At 26.7% G+C, this 22,368-nt stretch overlaps 1 protein-coding gene across 5 annotated transcripts in view; it reads right to left on the reverse strand.

Annotated features, from left to right (window-relative positions):
• LOC122502037 overlaps positions 1–22,368 on the reverse strand; it is a 78,751-nt gene that overhangs the window by 3,836 nt on the left and 52,547 nt on the right. For 4 of the 5 annotated variants that reach the window (XM_043611891.1, XM_043611892.1, XM_043611890.1 and 1 more), the window contains exons 7-10: positions 14,252–14,495; positions 12,129–12,349; positions 10,121–10,319; positions 4,664–4,981 (exon numbers count right to left, since the gene is read on the reverse strand). In XM_043611891.1, the coding sequence (XP_043467826.1) occupies positions 4,664–4,981; positions 10,121–10,319; positions 12,129–12,349; positions 14,252–14,495 (982 nt within the window). The remainder of the gene's footprint in view (positions 1–4,663; positions 4,982–10,120; positions 10,320–12,128; positions 12,350–14,251; positions 14,496–22,368) is intronic. The other variant, XM_043611893.1, reaches the window with a different exon arrangement.

The following is a 22,368-nucleotide window of genomic DNA, read 5'->3' on the forward strand; positions in this document are numbered from 1 at the left end:
AATAAATCTGTTAAATAAAATAATATTCAAATACTTATTTGTTTTTCCACCGTGAATAAAATTTTAAAAACTTCAATTTCAAAAACCTTCTGATATTTAATAATTTCTAAAAATTACAACTATAACCGTTCCAAAATTCAAATATTTTCTACAATTTTTAACTAAACTTAATTTCCAAACCAATTATTTTTAATAATTTTCCAAAACTTCTTGAAGAATTCAATTATTTAGATAAAAAATTTAATTTTTTATAATAACACTAACTGTTCATGGTTGTTTTTTATAAAAGTTATTAAGGTGAATTTTTGAAAATATTTAATCGAAAATATTGAAATTAGTTGATTTTTAATAAATTGTAATAAACAAATTCTTAAAATTAATTTTTTAAAAAATATTTTAAAATAATTTTTAAAAGATAGAATTTTACAAAGTTTTAATTATTCAAAATCTTTTTAATTCTATATTTCGAAAATATTATTAAAAAATTATTAAAAAATAATTTTTGAAAGTTTTGTCTATAGTTATTTTTTAGACTATAAAAATCGAAATAAGTTGCATTTTATACTAAAAATGTGGTATTTTGTTGCAATATTTGAAAAAAATTCCAAAAAGTTGCAATTTTTGAAAAGAAGTCGAAAAAGTAACATTTGTTGAAAATATTCGAAAAAAGTTGGAAAAATCCGAATATCCGAGGCCTGAGTATTGCCAAATTTTCTCAATCAATTTAAAAAAAGGCAATACTGCAATTTCTAATAAATACATTTTAGCTCTTCAGTTGACTATTTGAAAAAACAAATTTGTGCACAACTTACATTTCAACCGATTCGGAAATTTGTCATTTTTGATAAAATATAAATATTGAAAATCCACTTCAATTTAGAAAATTTAAAAATAAATACCTTTCCATCGAAAAAATAGAAAAAAAACCACCGGGCACTTGCCCGAATTATATCCACCTTCTCCTCTAAATTTCCAATTCGGTCGAAACATCTTCCAGAGAAAAATTACTACCAAACAGTGCAAAAAGCCTTATACAGAAGTAGAACGGAAAAATGTAATCAGAAAACTGCAAAATAAAAAAGAAAATATTTCAAAATAACGAAAAAAAGCATTTAACAATAACGAAAAATAATATTTACTTACCGTGAGGTAAAAATGAAAAAAAAAGAATTATTTCTAAAATTGGAAAAGAAACTAAGATGATAAAGACAAAGATACAAACAATAATTTATTTTTGTCAAGAAAATACGTTCTACAGAAAAAATGATAATTGCCGATGCTATCCGAACAAATAAAGTACGGAATCTTTTCTATAAATTGGAGCGAGCACCCGTTTTTTTCACCTATAGGAGAACCGTTCGAGAGAGTACAATGCGGCTAATAATAATAATATAATAAAAATGCTCGAAAAAATAATAAAAAGAAACTAAAGAAAGAGAAAAAAAAATAAAAGTAACTACATGCCAGCAATCGAGCGGTTTTACGAGCGCTACTCTTGTGTTTAAAATCATAACGTAAATATTTATAATTTATAATTAATTAATAATAATCAATAAGACTCAATAAGAATCATTAATCAATAATAATCAATATCAATAATTAATAATAATCAATAATTAATAATTAACCATAATAATTAATAATAATTAATTACGATAATTAACCATGGTAATTAATTACAATATCCATAATTAATAATAATTAAACGTAATAATTAATAGTAATTAAACGTAATAATTAATAATAATTAAACGTAATAATTAAGAATAATTATGACAATTAGTAATAATTAATTACGATAATTAATTGTAGTAATTAATTATAATCATAACCATAATAATGATAATTATATAATAGCATCATTCAACGCGTATGCAACACAATATTACTGGACAGAATATGCAATGTGCATATATATATATATAGACGTCTAAAGAATACATAAACGTAAATAGGGACAACTTTACAAATAACATATACATAAACGCAAATAACTACGCAAAGGCTAGATGAAAATTTACAGGATATGAAGGAGCAAAAGGTATACTCATTTTGAGACGAGCCAATCGATAGAAATTCACTTTTTAAGAAAAAAAAAATATATAATCATTTTAAAAAAAATGTGTGCAACCTTAGTAAATCTACTTTTCGTAAAAATTTCCTTTTTTATTCATTTTTTCATTTAAAAAAAGAAAGAAAAAACAGACGTGACGAGAAAATTGGAATGCCAACGAGAAACGCATTATCGATTCTATTCCATTTTTCAGTAGAAAAAAAAATGTCTTGACCCTCAAGTTTTCAAATTTCCTACTCTTTCAGTTTTAACATTTCTATTTTATATTTTTTTCCGTTTTAACATTTCTATTTTATATTTTTTTCCGTTTTCTTTTTTATATTTTATATTTTTTCAGTTTTCTTTTTTATATTTTACATTTTTTCCGTTTTATTTTTTATATTTTACATTTTTTCATTTCGAGAATTTACCATTATTTAATTTAAAGGAAAATTCAAATTTAATCAAAATTCGAATACAAAAAAAGTATTCAAAATTTTTAATAAATTTTGAATTCAAATTTAAGATTTAGAAAAAATATTCTAAATTTGAAAACTTGAGAATCAACTAAAAATCTTGCGTTTTCGATTCCTTATAGAAAAGTAAAAAAAAAATCGCACGATTTTCAGAAATTAGGGAGGCGGCGTTTTTATAAACTAAATGGGCGTTTTTGTCATAATCTCTGACACGATTTTAGATAAGAAAAAACACGTGTGTGTATGTGTGTGGCGCGCACTGCAATTTAAAAACGTTTTTCTCTTTCTCAAAAAGAAGAAAAAAAAATCCCCGACAAAAATTTCCATCTTTTTTCCCAGTGTACGATTCTACCTCCGACTGAATATCATTATCTCAAAAAAAGAAAATGAAAATTTCAAGAAAAATAATATCATGCAAATTACGGAGTTGGGAAATTATTTTTTGAAAAAATTCTATACAGACAGTGTTTTTTTCAATAGATTTTTAAAAAGCCTCTCTTCGATATTTAAAAATATAAATAAACTTCGGCTCTATTAATAAATAATACATTTTCATAAATAACAGTAAATAAAATCGAATTAATCGAACAACCCAACTCCGGAAAAAAAAATTGATTGTTAATGATTTTCACCGGACTTTTTTCGATAGTTATTATAAAAAATTAATCGTGTAATTTACAATGAAATTGGTGCGAACAAAAATATTTTAGGTGTACAAACTAAAAGTTTGTGAGATTCGAATTTACATACGAATCGCGACGTATGCGATATTTTAATATTTACAAATAAGAAAATTCTATCCTAGAGGGGGGAAAAAAATCTCGGAGCACCTATTAGAAGTTTTTACAGCCAGGCAACAATTTTAAAATTGTGCCATTAATCCGATATAATTTTTTTTCGAGAATTTATTTTAACCGATTATATTCTTTTTCTAGATAACGTAAAAATTTTTTTATTTGTATCGCCTGTCGAGAAGACATTGTATATTTGTTAGTAAAATGTAGCGAATTATTTACGAAAAAAACGTAGATATTTAAATGTTCCGATAGAAAAACTTAATCGCGGTTAAATTTTCAATCTGCGATGAATAAAACGCGAAGACATTGGAGAATTGCCCGAATTCCCGAATTTTACCATCATTTTCAACTCGAAGAAGATTATTTTTTACGTTGGTGGTTCAGTGATCCCTGACAATTAGAAAGTATTTATTTTATTTATTTATTTATCCATTATTATCGCGCATTTTTTCTATTGCAGAAAAAAAATTTTTTTATACAGAAAAAGAAAATTCATTTCCTCAAAACTCACGATCTCAATCTTTCCGGATTTTTTCTACTTTAATTCGTATTTTTCATGGCAATCAGACAGAAAAAATGAAACAGATTTCAAAAATATCACCGAAAATGGAGCAATTTTATTATTGATTCATAACAAAAATTTATTTAGAAATTACCTATAAAATTTATTTATAAAAAACGATTTTTATGAAGAGCTATAATTTTTTTCTGAAATTTGAAAGAATTATAATTTGATATCAAAGTTTGAATTTCATTCAGGCGAATTTCAATTTTAAAAAATTTGGGTCTACTTGCCAAAAGCATGCATTACAATGGAAAGAGATGATGCATGCATCTTTCCATTTTTTTAAAATTTTTTTAAAAGTGGATAATATTTAAATAGATGTAAAAAAAAATAAGGACGTTGTCTACGAATAATTTGGGATCAATGCGTTTCAAAAGCGAATCAAAAATGAAAGATTCAGAATGTGAGAAATGAATGGAAAAGACAAATACTTTCGGATTCTCATCAGCTACCAAGGATTCACGACTCCAGTTCGTATCCGCTCTTCGATTCCTAGCAACAGAAAATATGAAAGAAATTTTTTTCAATCCTAATCGTGAGATCACTGAGCACCAAAGACGAAGAGTCGAATTAGAAAAGAATAAAATGGATTCTTAAAAAAAACCGTTTCCGTTAAGGTAAAGAAAGAAGAAAGGTTCGTGTTAGTGTAGAGTTCCGAGGGGGGGGGGATTTATTTTTGTAATTGGATGTAATTGGAAGGAGTTTCTTTTTCAAAATTTTGTTCGGTTTTTTCTTAAATTTTCCGTGTTTTTTTAGGCGAGCAGCAACTCACCGCGATGGTGTCGTTGCTGCTGCTGTGGCTGTAACTGTTGATGATGGTGATGATGATGCGAGTAGTTGAGAGTTGACGAGGGAGATGGACTCGTCCCTGGGCGTTGATTTTGATGGAATTGCAGATCGTCTCGGGTTGGAGTTAGGTCCAGGAAGAGACCGGAAGACGCAGAGTCTGCACATGTGCAGGACCCGGCGGTAGTGGCGTTACACACGGCACAGCCTTCTGTCTCGGTGGCGAGGCTCAGTGGCGTCTCTGGTGAATCCAGTGGCTTCGTACCCACGAAAGAGCTCTCCATCCAGCACAACCTCGTGCTCCCTTCGACGAGACCATTCGAGAAGATTAGATTAAAATTCTTTACGGAATATGTCCAAAACGGACCAAAGTTGACCCTTCGCTTTTTTAATCGCTCTTCAAAACTCAACGTTCTCTATAATTATTCTATTCCTTTTTTCAATCATTTCCTTACTCAATTTATTTATTTTTTTCTAAATATTTAAACAAATATTTTTCTAAATATTTCTGAAATTTTAATTAAATGCTTCGAAATGCTTCGAAATAATTCAATTATTTTCTAAAATTTTAATAAAATGCCTCGAAACGCTTCGAAACAATTCAAGTATTTTCAAAAATTTTAATAAACTTCTTCTAAACTTCTTATAAGAATTCAATTTAACTATTAATGAAGCAAAGAAATTAGAAAAAAATTTTACTGAAAATAATTGAATTCCTGCGAAGAAAAAAATCTTCAAAGGGAATTCAATTATTTTCAGTACAAGTTTTACAAAATTTCTCGAAATAATTCAATTATTGATATAAATAATAAAACAATTAAATTTTGTACAAATTTTACTAAAATTCATTAAATTCACGCAAAGAAAAAATCTTCAATTGAGTTCAATTATTTTTCGTACAAATTATAAAATTTCTAGTATGAATTTAATTCTTTTCAAATAATTTTTGACTACAATTATTTAAATACTTGAAAGAAATTTTTCGTAAAATCTAATTACTTTCCAAATTTTCAATTATAATTATCAAAAAATAATAAAATATTTTTAAAATACTTAAAGAAATTCTTTAAAAGAAGTTAATTACAAAATATGTATTATTTATGAAGAATTCGATTTTTTATCAATAATTTTAATAAAATTTAATAGTATAATTATTAATTGTTATCAATTGTTTTCAAAAATTGTAATTAAATTCTTCATGGGAATTTAATAATTATTTACAATACAATTTAAATAAAATTTCTCGAAATAAATGAATTATTTTTAAGATTTATAGTAAAATTCTTCTAAAAAATTTAATTATTTTCAAAAAGTTTGATAAAATTCTTCGAAAGAATTAAATGATTTTTAATAGATTAATTTTAAAATTTAATCCGAAAAAATAAACACTTGGATTAAAAAAATGTAAAAAAAAAGAGATTGTTTCTTCTACTAAATAATACAAAAAAGAAATAAATGAAACAATTAAAATGCTTGTTGGAAAGAAATAAAATTTTCAGGTGCCATTTTCTGACCTGGATAAAAATACAAAAAGGATAACATTTTTATCCCGAGTGACAAGTTCTAGTCTCAAAGTTTCAACTCTTTATAAATATTAAACGTTCAGTTTTGAAGTCGGGCCAACGAAATGAAGAAAGTTCAACACGAATTTTAAAAATTGACATGTTTTTGCTTATAAAACAATTTTTTTTCGGACAAATAACTCTAGTTCGGAGCAACAATTCCTTAACTTTCATTTTAAAATTCTTTCTTTCGTTAAAATTATCTTCAAATTAAATTTTTTTTACTTTTTTGTTTTTGACTCAATCAATTTAGTATTTGAACTAAAACAAAATAAGTTTTAAACAAAATAATTCAACAAATAATTATTTGTATAAGTAAATAAATTTTAAATATAATTTTTTTAAACATTTATATTTTGTTATAAAGAAAAATCCTTCACCATTTAAGAATTAGTAGTGAAAATTATTGAAGAATAGAAAAGAGAGAAAAAGCAAAGAATGCACGTATTTGGTTAGTCGAAATAGGTTAAAATTTTCGGTAAAAATTTCCAGAAGGAAATGATAGATGATAAATATTGTTTATTTTCAAACTTCGAAGACGAAGTTTTTTTTCTATGTTTTTCTTTAAAATAAAAATAATGTGTCTTTTTAATAGACATCAAAAGAAATTTTCACATTTGGGAAGTTTCTATACTCTTCTTTAGAGAAGCTGTCCAGAAAATACGAGGTCACGAAAATGTTTCATGTACCAAAGTTTATTGGGTCAAGAAGCTATCGATTTTCCCAGCACGGTTGAAAATTTAAATTTTTTACAACAGCCTGCATTATTTCAATCAATTTAAAATAAAACATAAATAAAACATTGTGTCAGGAGTTTTTTTTCTCAATTACTGCAGTAGAAAAATTGTTCTAATAAATTTACAATACAACTACAATGTGAGGTAAAAAACTAGAAATAAAAAATTGAAAAAAAGGAAATAAAATAGAAAATAAATTGCAGAAGAGAGAAAATATGATAATAAAAAAAATATATAAATAAATGATAATCTATTATTTTCGTTTTTTATCTTTAAAATTCCATTTGCTTGGAATCAGGAAACAAGTTCGTTCGAGTGTTCAACTGGAAAATTTCAAGCGTTTTGTTAAAATTTTGATCGGTTTGCGATAATAGGGGATGATATCGGGAACGAAAAAAAAAAAGTTCGATCGAGATCGCAAAACGAAGCGAGATAGTTTGGAGGGAATTTCAGGGTAACCTATTTCCGTTCGTCACTACGAGAGTGTAGAAATAGAAGCCCGCGACACACTTTCGTTCGACTTTCAAAGGCGAATACACGAAGTAAACAACACTCTCTTGATAGCAAAAAAAAAAGATAAATAAATAAAAAAATAGAAAAAAAATAATAAAAAATATATCTATGAGAAGAGAACTTCCTGTGCTTCATTACACGTTGACCTCTTTGAAACTCCCTCGTTATAACTCATCTTTTCTCTCCCTCCAAAAAAGAGGGGAAACCTCAAAAAACAATTTCGATGTCACGGTCATCTTTTCAATTTGCTACACCCTCAAGATTAACGCTTCCCGTTCTAGAACCAGCAAAAAGAAAAAAATAATTCCTACTGCCAAAAAAAAAAATTATATACAATTCTTCAAAAGGCAAGCAAAAATGGTCACATTTGAGAAGTAAAAAAAAACATGCAAGTCTATGAGAATTAAAATTCATGCTCGTAATAAGATAATTTTCTTTCGAAGGGGAGATGAGAAAATTTTATTTTCTGTACAATTTCCGATCGTCGAGAAGGATTTTCTGATTTTCAGAATATTTTCTACGACGAAATGATGGAAAGAAACACTGAATAAGAGAATTAAATAAAAGACAAAACTACCGAATTTGAAAATGAGAGAAATCACGAAAGAAAATATTTCACTAAAAAGTACAAAATTAATAAAAATTGAAAATAAGTTCATCACAAATTTCTTTTTCAAAGTTTAGAAATTTTGTTCTTTTAATTTTTTTTATACATTTCCTACCAAACGTTACAATGAAATACGAAATAAGAAAATTAAATAGAAGTTAAAACCAGCGAATTTGAAAATAAACCCTTGAGAAATATTCCCAACAGAAAATATTTATTCCCTTATAAAAAAAAACAAAAATTATTCGAAAATTGAAAATTTGTCAAAAATTCCTTTTTCAAGGTTGAGAATTTTTGTACTTTTAATTTTTCGAAAATTTCCTACGAAACGATACAAAAAAACCGAATAAGAAAATTAAACAGAAGTTAAGACCACCGAATTTGAATATAAACCCTCGAGAAATATTCCCCTTTTTCAATTTCTATTAATTTTTCTCCATAAAGATGAATTATATTGTTTTTTGTTCATAAAAAAGCAAAAATTTAACAAATGCTTCAAAAAAGCATTGAAGAAAGATACAAAAGGCATCAGCGAAAAATAAACGTCAAGGAAAAAAATGATAATAAACGTGATTTTCGACGTTTTAATTGATACTGCTCATCTCTCTAATCTGGAATTCGTATTCAACTCTCGCTAAATTGGTTTTCAGTATCGCAACTCGACACTGGTTGAAACATTCTTCATCGTCCTCATTTCCGGTTCTAGAATTAATTCCGGAAAAAAAAGGAGAATGAACCACTTTTTTCTTTTTTGCTTGTGGAATATGAAAAGACTGGAAAAAGAACGTCTGCAGTACATCAAAAGAGTCGGAGTGGTAAAAACCAGAGCGTACATTTTTATCAAACGTAATATAACGCTCGCAACCTAGAAAAGGAAAGTTTATCGTACAATTTTTAAGAAACTTCCCCATTTGTTTTCGAACTCTAAATTTCTGATGAAAATTGAAAATAGTGTAATAAATATAAATTTTATAGATGTAGGAAATTTTATATTTACATAGCAAACTATTTATTTAGTAAACTATTTGAATAGTAAACTATTTCTATAGTAAACTATTAATATAGTAAACTATTTCTATAGTAAACTATTTCTATAGTAAACTATTTCTATAGTAAACTATTTCTATAGTAAACTATTTTTATAGTAAACTATATCTTTATAAAATATATAAAATTTGTCTAAAATTAAAAATTTGTTGGAAAATTTTTACACTTTGATAAAATTTCGCAAATTTTCAATTTTATTTTCATACAGTACTAACTGAATTTTCTTTTTAATTTCGAATCGTGGTGAGTGAAGAATAGAGAAGAATTGAAATAAAATTTAATTTGAAGAAGTAATTTTAATTTCAGGGTAAAAGTAACGTGTCACGTTAATTTAAGGCACGAGCCTTGGGTTTGTTTAGCGTCGCGAGAGCAGCGAAGAGAGTTAGTGAATTAGCAAAGAGGGTGTAAAGGATGAGGCGTGAGTAAAGTCTGAAAGCAAAGTGTGAAGTGCGAGAAGAGTGCCTTGTAAAGTGAATTCATGTGTGAGTGAATGGATCGTCTTTTGCTTACTACCTCGAAGATATTCCTTTTTGAATGGCGAGAGTCGTTGCTTGAAAATATCGTTCGTTAGTTTAAGAAAGAAAAAAAAATAAAAATGTTAACAGAAAGAAAAATTTGGACAACCAAATATAGAAAAAGAGTTTTTTTTGTGGTAAAAGCAAATATAGGGAAAGAGTCAATTATCCGAAAGGACTTTTCCTAAAGGACTCGTCTAAATGACTCGTCTAAACAGACTTGTCTGAAAAGACTCGTTCAAAAAGACTCGTCCAAGAGGACAATGACTCTAATTTTGGAGCGGATATTAAAAAAGGCAGAAAAATAGAGTAAACCAAGTAGAAAAAAAATATATAGAGTAATTGTCAAATAAAAAATGGATAAAAAACTCAAAATTACCTTCGCCGCAGAATAAAATAGTGGTGGTGATGGTGGTTGTGGTTGTTGTGGTGGGATGTTTTTTTGCAGGGTTTAGTGCTCACCTCTGGGGCTGGTCGACCTCGCGCCACCCCTGTCGTCCCAATCGTCAGGTCGAGGTCGAGGCGAGAGCCTTCCACCTCCTATAACTTCCTGACCACTTTGTACGTAATGCACAATGGCCGACGTCACCTCCTTTATCGAATTCCTCACCTCCAGCTGCTGATTCGTTGTCTGTTGCTGTTGTTGTTGCTGCTGCTGTTGCTGTTGGTCGAAAGAAAATCACATTAGCTTCTATTCTTCCAATTTTATTATTAAAAAAAAAAAAAACTCGCAAACTAAAAGAACATTTTTAAAAATAAATTCTTCCTAAGAATGTTATTATTTATACAAAATTAATTAAATTCTTGACAAGAATAATATTAAAATTTTTGAAAATAAAACAATAATAATTAATTTTTTACTTAATAAGTGAACTTTTTAAATTTTCATTATAAAATTATTTAAAAATTATATTTGAAAATAAAAAATTTTGTAATTTGTATAACAATAATAAATTGAGTTTTATTTCGTAATTCGAGATCCAATGTCAAGTGAACAATAATATCCAATAAGAAAACTTCCCAGAGCGAAATGTTAATTAGAAAAACATTTTTGGCATCGTTCCAAAAATTACAAAGTGAGAGAAATTTTAATAAACTATACTGAAATTTACTCGTTTTTCTTCTCTCAAAAAATTAGTTTTAATTTTTAAGTTAATTTTCAAAGAAAATAAAACTGACGAATGTTTTTTTATTTTCTCTCAAAATTAATTTTTAAATTAAATTCCTTTTCGTGAATTATTTTATAAAAATACTAAATTCACAAACATTCTGGAATGCTTCGAATAGACTAGAACTAGAACATGTTAATTTCTGCACCTGACTGAAAATAGAACCGGAGAATTTCGTGAAAATAGGAAACAAGCTTTGAAATCCCAGAATTTCTAATTTTACTCAGTCACTACTTTTTTTTTTGCCACGAATGCTAAAAACCAATCATTTTAACGAACTAGAATTAAATATCAAAATATAAATAAAATAATCTTTCAATCACAACTGACGAAAAAATTAATTTCGGTAAAAATATTTGTATTCAAAGTTTTCGATTTAGGATATATTTTATATATTTTGAATTTTACTTTTTCTTCTCCAAAAAAGGGTAACTTGAAAAAAAAGAAAATAAATTCCAACTAAATTTATCACGTTCTTGCCTCACGCCATAAGCAAAATTTATTTTTAACAATGAAAAAAGAGAAACGAGGAAAGATTTGCATTCCACATTATGGAGTGCAATTTTGGGGTCCGCTTTTTGTCAGTGGCGAAGAAGAACGCATGCGAGGGAAACTTTAAACTCGCTGCCAATTTTTCGATATGTATGTGTTCATGTATACACTGACGACAGTGTCTGTGAAAATCAAAAATAAATTCAACAAAGACGTGCCACGAGGAACATGTGGGCGATAGCGCAAAGGGTTACACTCGGTCACCCATTTACATCCTTCAATGTCTAGGGGTCAATTTTCAATTTCCTCACAGTTCCAATTGGCCTTAATGGCCCTCGATTCCTCGCCGAAGAGCCTTAATTGAAAAAAATTATTCATAAAGCACCATTTGAGACAATGCTTCCACTAATTACTAATTAACAAAAATTTTTAGCACAAGTTAATATTTTTAACTTTTGAAAAATTTCATTTAGGTATTCACTTAATTTACCAAATTAAAAAAAATGTGTTCACCTATTTTTGAATTAAAAATGATTTCAATTTTGAAAATAATTTCAAAAATGAAATTTAAAAGTAATAAATTATTTTATCACCTTTAGTACTTTATTTAATAAAACAATAAAGTACCAAAGGTGTGAAAATTATGTCAAGTGTAAAAGTAAACTTTTTTTTTTAAAAGAGGAAACGCGATTTAACCTCAGTGGGAAATAAATTGAAATGTGAAGAACTCGGCAAAAGTATTTATTGTAAAAGATGACGTGAATTGTGGGAAATTTTTCAATGGAATTGCGAGTTTATTTATTGTGTACCTTGTTTGCAGACTGTAGCTGAGGAAGAATTCCTTGAGCGAGACGTTCGGCTGGAGTTCGAGGATTCGCCAAACGTTCCTGTGAACGCCAACCAAGGTAAGGTTGACGATGATTGAAAGACGACCTAGTGGAACTTGCGGGTGAACTTCCGGCGCTATTCAGCAAACTTGTACTCCATCTCGAAAACACTGGCGGCGTTGGACTTGGACTCAGAAGGACACCTAAAAATTCCACAATTTTCTATTAGTTTTGAAAAGAAATAGAAAACAGAACTTGAAAAATAAAACAAAGAATAGAATAAAAATGTAGAAAAATAAAAAAAAAAAGAATAAAAGAGTAGAAACCAAACTTTTTTAATAATTTTTCTTTTTAAATGATATTCATTTTTAAATTAATGCAAAGTATTTATCAAAAAATTTCAATTGAATTCTTTTGAGAAATTCATTAAAATTCCATTAAAAATAATCCAATTCTTTCGAAAAATTTCATTAAAAATAATTGAATTCTCGCAAAGAATATTATTATTTATGAAAAAAATCGAATTCTTTCAAAGAATGTTATTAAAATTGTACTGAAAATAATTTAATTCTTTTGAAGAATTTATTTGATTTTTTTTTAAATTCTAAGGTTTTTCTTAATAATTTTTATTGAACATTTTTGAAGTAATTGATTTCTATGAAGAATTTCTTTCAAGTTTTTAAAATAGTCGTGTATTATTATTAATTGGAATTACTGATTGTATTGTATTAAAAATAATTGAATTTCTCCAAGGAATTTTACTATTTATAAAAGTAAATGAATTCTTTCAAAGAATTATAATATGAGAATAATTGAATTTTTATTAAAATTTTTGAAAATAATTTAATGTTTTCAAAGAATTTTATTAAAAATTTTGAAAATCATAGAATTCAATCGAAAAATTTTATTTAAACGTATAAAAATAATTTATTTTTCTTAAGAATTTTATAAAATCTGTTAAAAATAATTTAATTTAATTAATATTTTTAAAAATAATTGTATTCTTTTTCGAGAAATTTTATTAAAATTGTATTAAAAATAATTGAATTCTTCCGAAGAATTTTATTATTAATGAAAATAATTAAATTCATCAAAAGAATTTTGTTCTTCATGAAAATAATTGAATTCTTCCAAAAGTACAAATAAAAAGTAAAATAAAAAATAGATTAAAGAATAATAAATAGAATAAAAATATAAAACAGGAATAAAAAATAGAAAAAGACAAAACGCAGAAATTAGAATAAACAACAATAAATAGAATAAAAGAAACTAAAATAAAAATAGATTAAAAAATAACAAATAGAATAAAAATACAAAAAGTAGAATAAAAAAAGAAAAAAAATCATCAAAGGGATTTTTTTTTCTCAAAAAAAAAAAAAAAAATAAACGATGATTAAATGTGGAATGTAAATGGAATAAGGGATAGATAGTGCGGTCTCGTGGCACTTTAATAAAATAGCCGTCCGCATTTGAGATAAAAGAAAAGCAATGTATATGAATCAAAAGATGAAAGTTACGGTTGTTTCTGGATGTTGAATCAGTTTTTTCTTTAAGAATATTCAGCGGAGTTTAAATGCGGCTATCTGACTGCAGTCGAGGGATAACAGAAACGAGAGATAATCGAATTAACCTGGCCTGGTAAGTTTATTAGTCGCTTCCTATTAGCCATTAGCCAGCAGGCACTTAACAGCCGATAGGAAAGGGAATATACGCGAAATTGGCTCTTGATAATCGTACTAATTTTAAGCGCGACTCGTCCCAGAAAAGGACATGCCTCTTTTAATCCTTCCCCTAACGATTTAATCAAATTCTCACCAAACATCGAACTTCGTTTCTTTCAATCAATGAAATATTTAATTTTTAATTTAAATATTAGAAATTTCCTTCATTCTATGAAATATTAGAAATTAAAGATAATGTTTGGTTTTTTGTCGCAAATTTTCTAGAATTAGATTTTCTTGAATGAAAATTAAAAGCAGAAAGAAAGAAAGCGTTGAAGATGCGAAAGAGTCGAAAAAATTGTCGCAAATCTTCTCGAATGAAAAATCGAAAGATTTTCTTGAATAAAAATAAAAGAAAGATTTTTTTGCTTTCAAGATTATCACCTGTGGTTGGTTGTCTATTTGTCGTTGAGGAAAGAGAGGAAAGGGACGTGGTTTTCGAGCCTAAAGCTCGCCAGCCACCGTGTTGTGATGCGTCAGAATGCCTCTTCAGTCGAAAACCGTCTCGAGCTGCCGGCGAATTTTTAAACCAATCTGGAACGTTCAGTCTCTGCAATGATCTCTGCACTCTCAATTCGTGTTCGCTAGGTGTTCGCTCTCCAACTTTCTGTAACTCGTTCTCCGGCGGCTGCAAAAGAAAAATAAATCCCAATTATTCATCCATCTAATAAAGTACATTTGAAAATTAATTTTTTTCATTCAAAGAAACAATTTTCCTACTCAATTTTCAAAAAATGATAAATAACAAAAATTTGTATTAAAAAATATTTTATTAAAAAATATTTTATTAAAAAATATTTTATTAAAAAATATTTTATTAAAAAATATTTTATTATTTACAAATAATAAAATATTAGAAAAAAGGAAAGAGGAATTTTTACGAGACTTTAAAGATCTAATTAAAACGTCTCTCCATTGTTATTTACAACCTCGTCTCTTTATACGTGACTAACATTTCTGAATGCCGCGCATCTTTGTAAAAAGTGATGCAAGACTTATTTTTCCTGACCAAGAAACCTTGAGAGCAAAAAAAAAGAAGAAAATCTGAAAATTTTCTATAATAAAAAATGTTTACAAAATTAGAAGTGAAATTGAGATGAAATTCACTCTCAAGTTCGCTTTCAAGAATATTTTACAGGATTGCGTTTATTTTCTAGTTTTTTGAGTGTAAATACCGAGGGGAGAACAAATTTAGTAACATGTAATTGAAGGTCCATAACCATGTGTTGTGGGCTTTTGTTTTTCGATGCGAACATTTGCGGCAGCTGCAAAAACAGGGTTTGACTTCCAAGCAACTCACTACCAACCTCTTCTTAATATTGCATTTTGTGCCTTCTTAGAATTAAATATTCAACCAAGTTATATTCTTTTCAATTCAAAGTAAAAATTCAAATAATATTTTTATTTTTTCTAAATTGCAGTAATTTACCTTGTTTTTTACCTCCTCATTATTTTCCGAACACTCACTAATATTTTCCAACATTTTTGGCACAGAATTAAAGAGTTTTGCGTTGTTCCCTTGTGCCTTTTTTACTTTCAATGGAACTTGTTCGAATTTCCAACATTTAATTGCTTCCGAATTATAACATTCACTTAATGTCTGCATTACACTTTAAGAATTTCAAAAACCAGATGAAAATTGATGAAAATTTCTAAATTCCAAATTATTTCCCCCAATATTCGTGATTGTTTATAATGAAAAATACTTTATTAAAGAATATTTTACAAAAATACTTTATAAAGAATATTTTATAAAAATATTTCAACAAAAATATTTTGTAGCAAAAAATATTTTAAAAATATTTCACAGTAAAAAATATTTTAGAGCATTTTTAGAGTAAAAAATAAATAATTGACAGAAAATAGAAATAAAAATTATCTAATAATAAGTAGACTGTCACTTGTCAAGACTCAAAGTCATTTGTTTCCATAGAAACAATCGCAAAATGGTTCTGATAGTTATAGACTTTTCGAAAAGATAATAAAACTTTTTTAAAAAAACTGTCAACAATATTCTTATCAAGGACTTAAATCTCGATTATACTCTATTTACCTGAATTTTAATTGAAAATCTAAAAACTTTAATTGTTTTGTTTTTCCAATAAAGATAATTTTCCACGTCACTTTTGTTTCATTTTTGTTTTCTTTAAAATAAATTGACAATATAAATTTTTAAAATAGTTTTACGTTTTAAAAAGAAACTTTAATTCAAAAATATAGATTTTTGTTGAATGGAAAAAAAATTCTGCTTTTTTTGTTAGGACAATTTAATACTAAGAAGAAATTTTATTTGGAGATAATAATAATAAATGGAATGATGAGACTTTGAAAGGAAACCTCACGACCTGCAAAGCACAGGGCGAATGTCAAGGTTTAGGTTGAGGCTCTTTGAAAAAAATATCGAAGCTTTCAAACGTTGAATTACTCAATAGCTCATCTCGAGAAGAAAATGAGTGTTCCACATGCAATAAAAAGTGGATATATATCTATGTGACTTGTTCTACACTCCTAATGAAAAAAGGGGCACAACGACCTCGTCAATTATTTCAAAAGCCTGTTCCCTCGATAATAATTATGATGATTCATTTATTTATTCAAATATGACGTTTTATTCTCAACACTTCCTGAGAGCAGACATTTTTTTTGCGAACCTAAACAAACATCACAGATTTTTATTAACAAAATTATAACTTTATAATTTTTAATTCTCTAAATTAACTGGAATTTAGAGTATTGAGGAATAAAAGCTAAACAAAATTTAAAAAAACAAAAGAAAAATTAAAGAATACATAAATCAATAAAAAATTACAAATTTTATCACTTCTGTTTCATTATTATTCTGAATTTAAATTTAAAAAAAGGATTTTAATTTTATTTTCATTCATCGAATTGGTAAAATTATTAAAAGAAGAATCCTTTTAATATTTTTGTTTTACAATTTCCATGCAAGTTCATAAGATTTAATTGATCTAAACTCGCCTTAGTTTCAAAATTTAATTAATTAGTTGGAAACGTTATAAATTAACACACTGTCGATTAATGAAATTTCTTCCTAACAAGAATTGAAACTTTCAAAACATCTTCAGAATAATTTTGCAAAAAAATAAAAATAAAAATACACTTTTTCAACAAAAATTTTGATTCAAGATAAATTTCTTTTTGATTCAAAATAAATTTCTTTCTGCTTCAAAATTCTCTTTTTGGTTCAAAATAAAATTCTTTTTGATAAAAAATAAATTTCTTTTTTGTTTAAAATAAATTTCCTTTTGATTCAAAATAAAATCCTTTTTGATTCAAAAATAAAATTCTTTTTGGTTCAATACAAATTTTCTTTTGCTTAAAAATTTCCTTTTGATTCAAAATTTTCTTTTTGGTTCAAAATAAAATTCTTTTTGATTCAAAATAAATTTCTTTTTGGTTCAAAATAAAATTCAACTGGATTGAAAATGAAATTCTTTTTGGTTCAAAATAAATTTCCTTTTGTTTCAAAATTTTCTTTTTGGTGAAAATTAAATTACTTTTGGATTCAAAATTTGCTTTCTGATTCAAAATTGCTAATGAGGACTTAAAAAATAATGAAAAATTGATCTTGATGATAATTAGATGAAAAATAATTTGTTCCTTGTTCCACAGGAATTAGAGAGGTCAGGAGGGCAATAAAGTGTAACGAATATGATATTATTTTTCCGTGTGAAGCATTTTCAGATTCAATGAAAACCGTTACATGCTAAAAAACAAAGAGACGGTCGCAAATGTTAGCCTACGCATTACATTCGCTTCGTTAGGATAGGGAGCGGTTTATGATAATATTCATACGTGTACACCAACACTTAACATTTTCCAACAAGTTCAGTAACGTAGATAATACGGAAAATGTATAATATCATAACAGCTTTACTAAGAAATTCCATTAAATTCTCTTTCAAACCAACAAATTTGAAAAAAAAACCTAAGTACAAAAATCAATTCCAATTTTCAGTGGAATTTTGAAAAATTAAAAATTTCAAAAAATCAAAACTTGAAAATTTAAAAATGTTAAGATTTGAACACAAGTTAAAAATTCTTCTAAATAAAAAAATAATACACAACAAGATATGAATTACGGAAGAAAAAAATTAGATAAACTGGAAAATAATAATTTAATTAAAGAAAAATGGCAAAAAATTGCGTTCAATTTTTCGTGACAGTTTTTTCCTGTACAGACATCAGTTATAGTACTTTAAAAATAAATGAAATGTGATCGACATTTATCATTGACGGCCCTGTTGGCATAAAGTGTAGGCTCAATGAGCTCATGTGAAACTAAACTTGCATAATGATTCGTTATCTCGCGATGATGTCAGAGAAATTGCACGGTTCTCGTGGCTAATTTTAATTACCTCCCCACTAATCCCCCCGCGGTTCTCATTATTGTCTCATATACTCGAACATCTGCTCCAATTGACGTAAAAAGGATAAAGCAAAATGTTTCCCTTGTTGGATATGAAACGAGAAAAAAAAAGGAAAAGAAAAAAAAAACACCGTTTAAATTATACAATATTCGACGAAACGGATACAAACTTAGAAACCAAAACCGAAAGAAACCTCTATTGCAGAAAAAAAATCTAATTTGCAAATTTTTAGGTATTTTTAAATACAAAAAATTAATTTTTGTATCAAGAAAAAGAAAAAACCAATTCCTACAGAAAGCAAAGATTTTTCTATGCAAAAAGAATTTTTCTTTTTAATAAAAAATACTTTTTTGACAAGAAACATTGATAAAAAATATTCTTTTTTATAAAAAGTAATTTGAATTGAAAAGAAAAATTCTCTTTGGTAAAAAATAATTTTTATTAAAAAGAAAAATACTTTTTGGTAAAAAATAATTTTTATTAAAAAGAAAAACTCTTTTTTGGTAAAAAATATTCTTTTTGCTGGAAAATCATTTTTTTCTCTGATTAAAAATAAAAAAAAAATGAATTCATTGCGAAGAATTGTTGTATTTGCGATTATGTTCATAAAATTCAAACTCGAACTCCTCTCTTAAAGATTTGTAAAATGCGTGGGTGTCATTTTCTCCTCAATTATGCCCACACAAGAACGCTAAATTGCCATCAACTACTTGCGACTAGAAAGTTATAAAACATATAAGCAAATGCACGGATCAATTTAATAGCCGCTAATCTTTGAATTTACTCGAGAAAAAAAAAGAGAAATACTAATTATTGTAAGTACATTACTTGATTAGTTATCGAAACTTCTCCTTTTTCTTTTCGTCCCCTCAATAATTGAAAACTGGAAATTATCAACAAAATTTGCATTTAAACTTAATTAAACAATTTTGTCTATAAATTAATGATTTCTGAAGTCAATTTAGATTAGAGAGGAGAAATTTTTTTTCTCTTTCAGGATTATTTTCATTTCTTTTATTTTTATTACTATTTTTATTTATTCTGTTTTTATTATTTTGATTCATTTTATTTTGATTATTTTTATTTATTTCATTTTTATTATCTTCATTTATTTCATTTTTATTATTTGTATTATCTCTTTACATTTGAATTTCAAAAAAGCGTATTCTACGTTTTGCCTTTTCTTGTATTTACTTTTATCTTTCCTTTTTTATTCTCACCATGGAAAAAGTATAATGAATTTATCTATTAAAAGAGTGTCAATTTGTCCATTAGGGAATTTGCGTCAATTTTGAAACAGTAAATTTCAGAAAAGATTTATCAATTTAAAATTCACATTTTTCAATTTTGTAACAAAAAAATTCTGTTTTTACGATAGTTTTTTTGATGGGCTAATTTTTTCGATACAGTACGCAAATTTTTTTTAATTAAAAATAGTTAAATATAAAAATAGTTTTGATTTTATCCTTTAAAACTGTTAATTGAAGTCGACACGTTGGCTTTGACATTTGATTAAAGTTAAATTTAATAATGAAACACGGGATCGGTAATTAATGTTAATTCTCTACGATGATGAACTTTTGCACTCAGGTGTCTAATTATAGATACATAATGTGATTGTTAATCAGATTTTAACATACTTGAATGGCAAACAATTTACAGGAGGAAAACAATTTTTTTCACTCACTGCACACGTCATTTAAAAAAATAAACTCCTCAAAAAATATTTTTCGTCTCTAAATTTTATTTATTAATTTTTTATCGATTTTTGTACTTTTAATTTATTTTATAAGAAATAAAAAAAATCGTGGTTTGAATTTTAATTCTATAATAATTTGTGGAATAAACGGCAGTCTGCTTTTGCGAAAAAAGTTGAAAAAAATATATAATCGCTATTTTCCCGATGGGTTTACAATTAAAACAAAATTTCTAATTGGATCGAATTCCCTCAAATGACGCAAACTGAAATAATAGCTTCAATAAATCACGCTTACAAAACTGGGTTAAAAGGAATTTGATTGAAGCGAAAGTGATATTCTTTAAAAAAACAGAAATATTTATTTATCGATAAAAGAATTGTTTTTTATACCGAAAAAATAAACAAAATAAACTTGTCAAGCGATAAATATTATCAATACCGTTTAAATTTAAATATTACCATTTTTTTTGCCCATAAAACTTTTCGAAAAACAATTTCATAAAAAATGCAGTTAATTTACAATAATCGATCAATGTGATTTTAAACTGACAAATCTTTTTCTATAATTGGACATTCTTATTATGTTTGCAATATTTATTCTGCAATACTTATTCTCCGGCAAATGTCAGGTTCATATTTATTTACATGAAGACTAAAAAAATCTCTGAGAAGAATTTAAAAATAGATTTTGCATTTTTTCTTTTTGCTTTTTAATCTCCATTATTCGAGTTATTTAGTTCAGACTTGCGCAAAATTTACATCGAAGTGTATTCAATGCTCATAACTCTTAAAGCTTTGACGTGCAACCCACTTTTCCGTCTAACTGAATAGTTTCTTTGCCGCTCTAACAGCTTATAAAACGGGCACGCAATTGCCAATTAAATACCAAAACTCACACAAGGAATTAGTCAAAGGTGTCTTATTTAATGGAGATTCTAACTGCCTTTAAATGCCCCATCAATTTTCCTCCATTCAAAAGCAGCAACTCGATTAGATAAGTTATTCAATTTATATATAAAAACAACAGTAAAAAAGAAAAACTAGAAATACAATTCCCTTCTAATCTATTTCAATTGAATTCAAAATTTTTCGATTGTTTCGAAATTTTCGAAAGAATTATCTCAATGGCAAGGAAAAAAAAGAAGGAGAAAAAAAAGAAAAAAAAGAAGAAGAAAAAAGAGAAGAAGAAGAAAAAGAAGGTAAAATAAATGAATGTGAAATAAAGACAAGAAAAAAGGAGAGATTAAAGAAAGTGCGCGGATCAAGTTAGTATTAAAAGTTCCTTTGTGACATTTCTTGCTGAGAAGGAGAGTACACAGATTCAAAAGAAAAGATGAAACCTAGATCGACCGACTAGTGAAGAATTTTCAATGCACTTTGAAGGGATTCATTTTATATCCGAGAGCTAAGTCGACCATTAAAGTCTGAATGCGTCTAATTCGACTGAGAAATTATGTCTCGTGTTCCAAATATTCTCCCCACAATTTATCCACCTCTTGATAAATATATGACCATTGCATGTGCCCACTATCTCGTGACTCGGAAAGATTTACCAAAATTAACAACTTCTATTTATTATCATTTCTCTCCTCTCCTCCCCTTTGCCTAAAAAAACAAAAAAATATATTAAAACCACTTGAAATAAGTAAAAATAAAATAACACAATTATTTTAATTATCATTTTTCTCCTCTTTTTCCATAAAAAAATATATTAAAATAAAACCACTTGTGATTCTAGATTATTCTAATTTTTAATTAAATTAAATTTATTTGCAATAAGTAAAAAGAAAATGATTTTAATTTCCAACAATATGAATAGAAAAATGAAGATAAAAGACGGTATTGAAATTAAAAAAAATATTTTACAAACTGGAAACAATTTTCCGCACAGTGATAAAATTTTACGATATACGAGTAAACGTGCCTATCGTTGAAACTTTTGTACAACTGAACCGGAAGTAGAAATGGGCGACGTGATTTCAAAGCGAGTTACGGCCTCTAAATAGAAGTTGTGGCTTTGTCGAGTTTGCATTTCTAATACGGACACATTCTAATCGCAACTATTTAATTTTAAACTTTTAAACAGATTACATAGAGAAAATACAGTAAACTCAGTAATGATTTTGAAAACAATTTCAAAACATGAAAATACCATCGTTTCTACCTGCTTTTTTCTCTCAACATTTTTCCTAACTAAATTTCAATCAACTATATCATCTGACACTAAAATCTAATTCTATAAATCAATAAATCTAATTCTAAATTAATTATTCATTGACACTACAAGCTGACTATAAATTAAAAAATAAATTAAAACGAGAGTTTGAATTTGTTATATAAAAAAAGCAAACTTCTATATTCGACTTGACAAAATGTCAACTATTTGGCAAATGTAGACAGATGACAAAATA

Source organism: Leptopilina heterotoma, unplaced genomic scaffold (genome assembly GCF_015476425.1).
Source record: "Leptopilina heterotoma isolate Lh14 unplaced genomic scaffold, ASM1547642v1 Lhet_22, whole genome shotgun sequence".
NCBI classification, from domain to species: domain Eukaryota; kingdom Metazoa; phylum Arthropoda; class Insecta; order Hymenoptera; family Figitidae; genus Leptopilina; species Leptopilina heterotoma.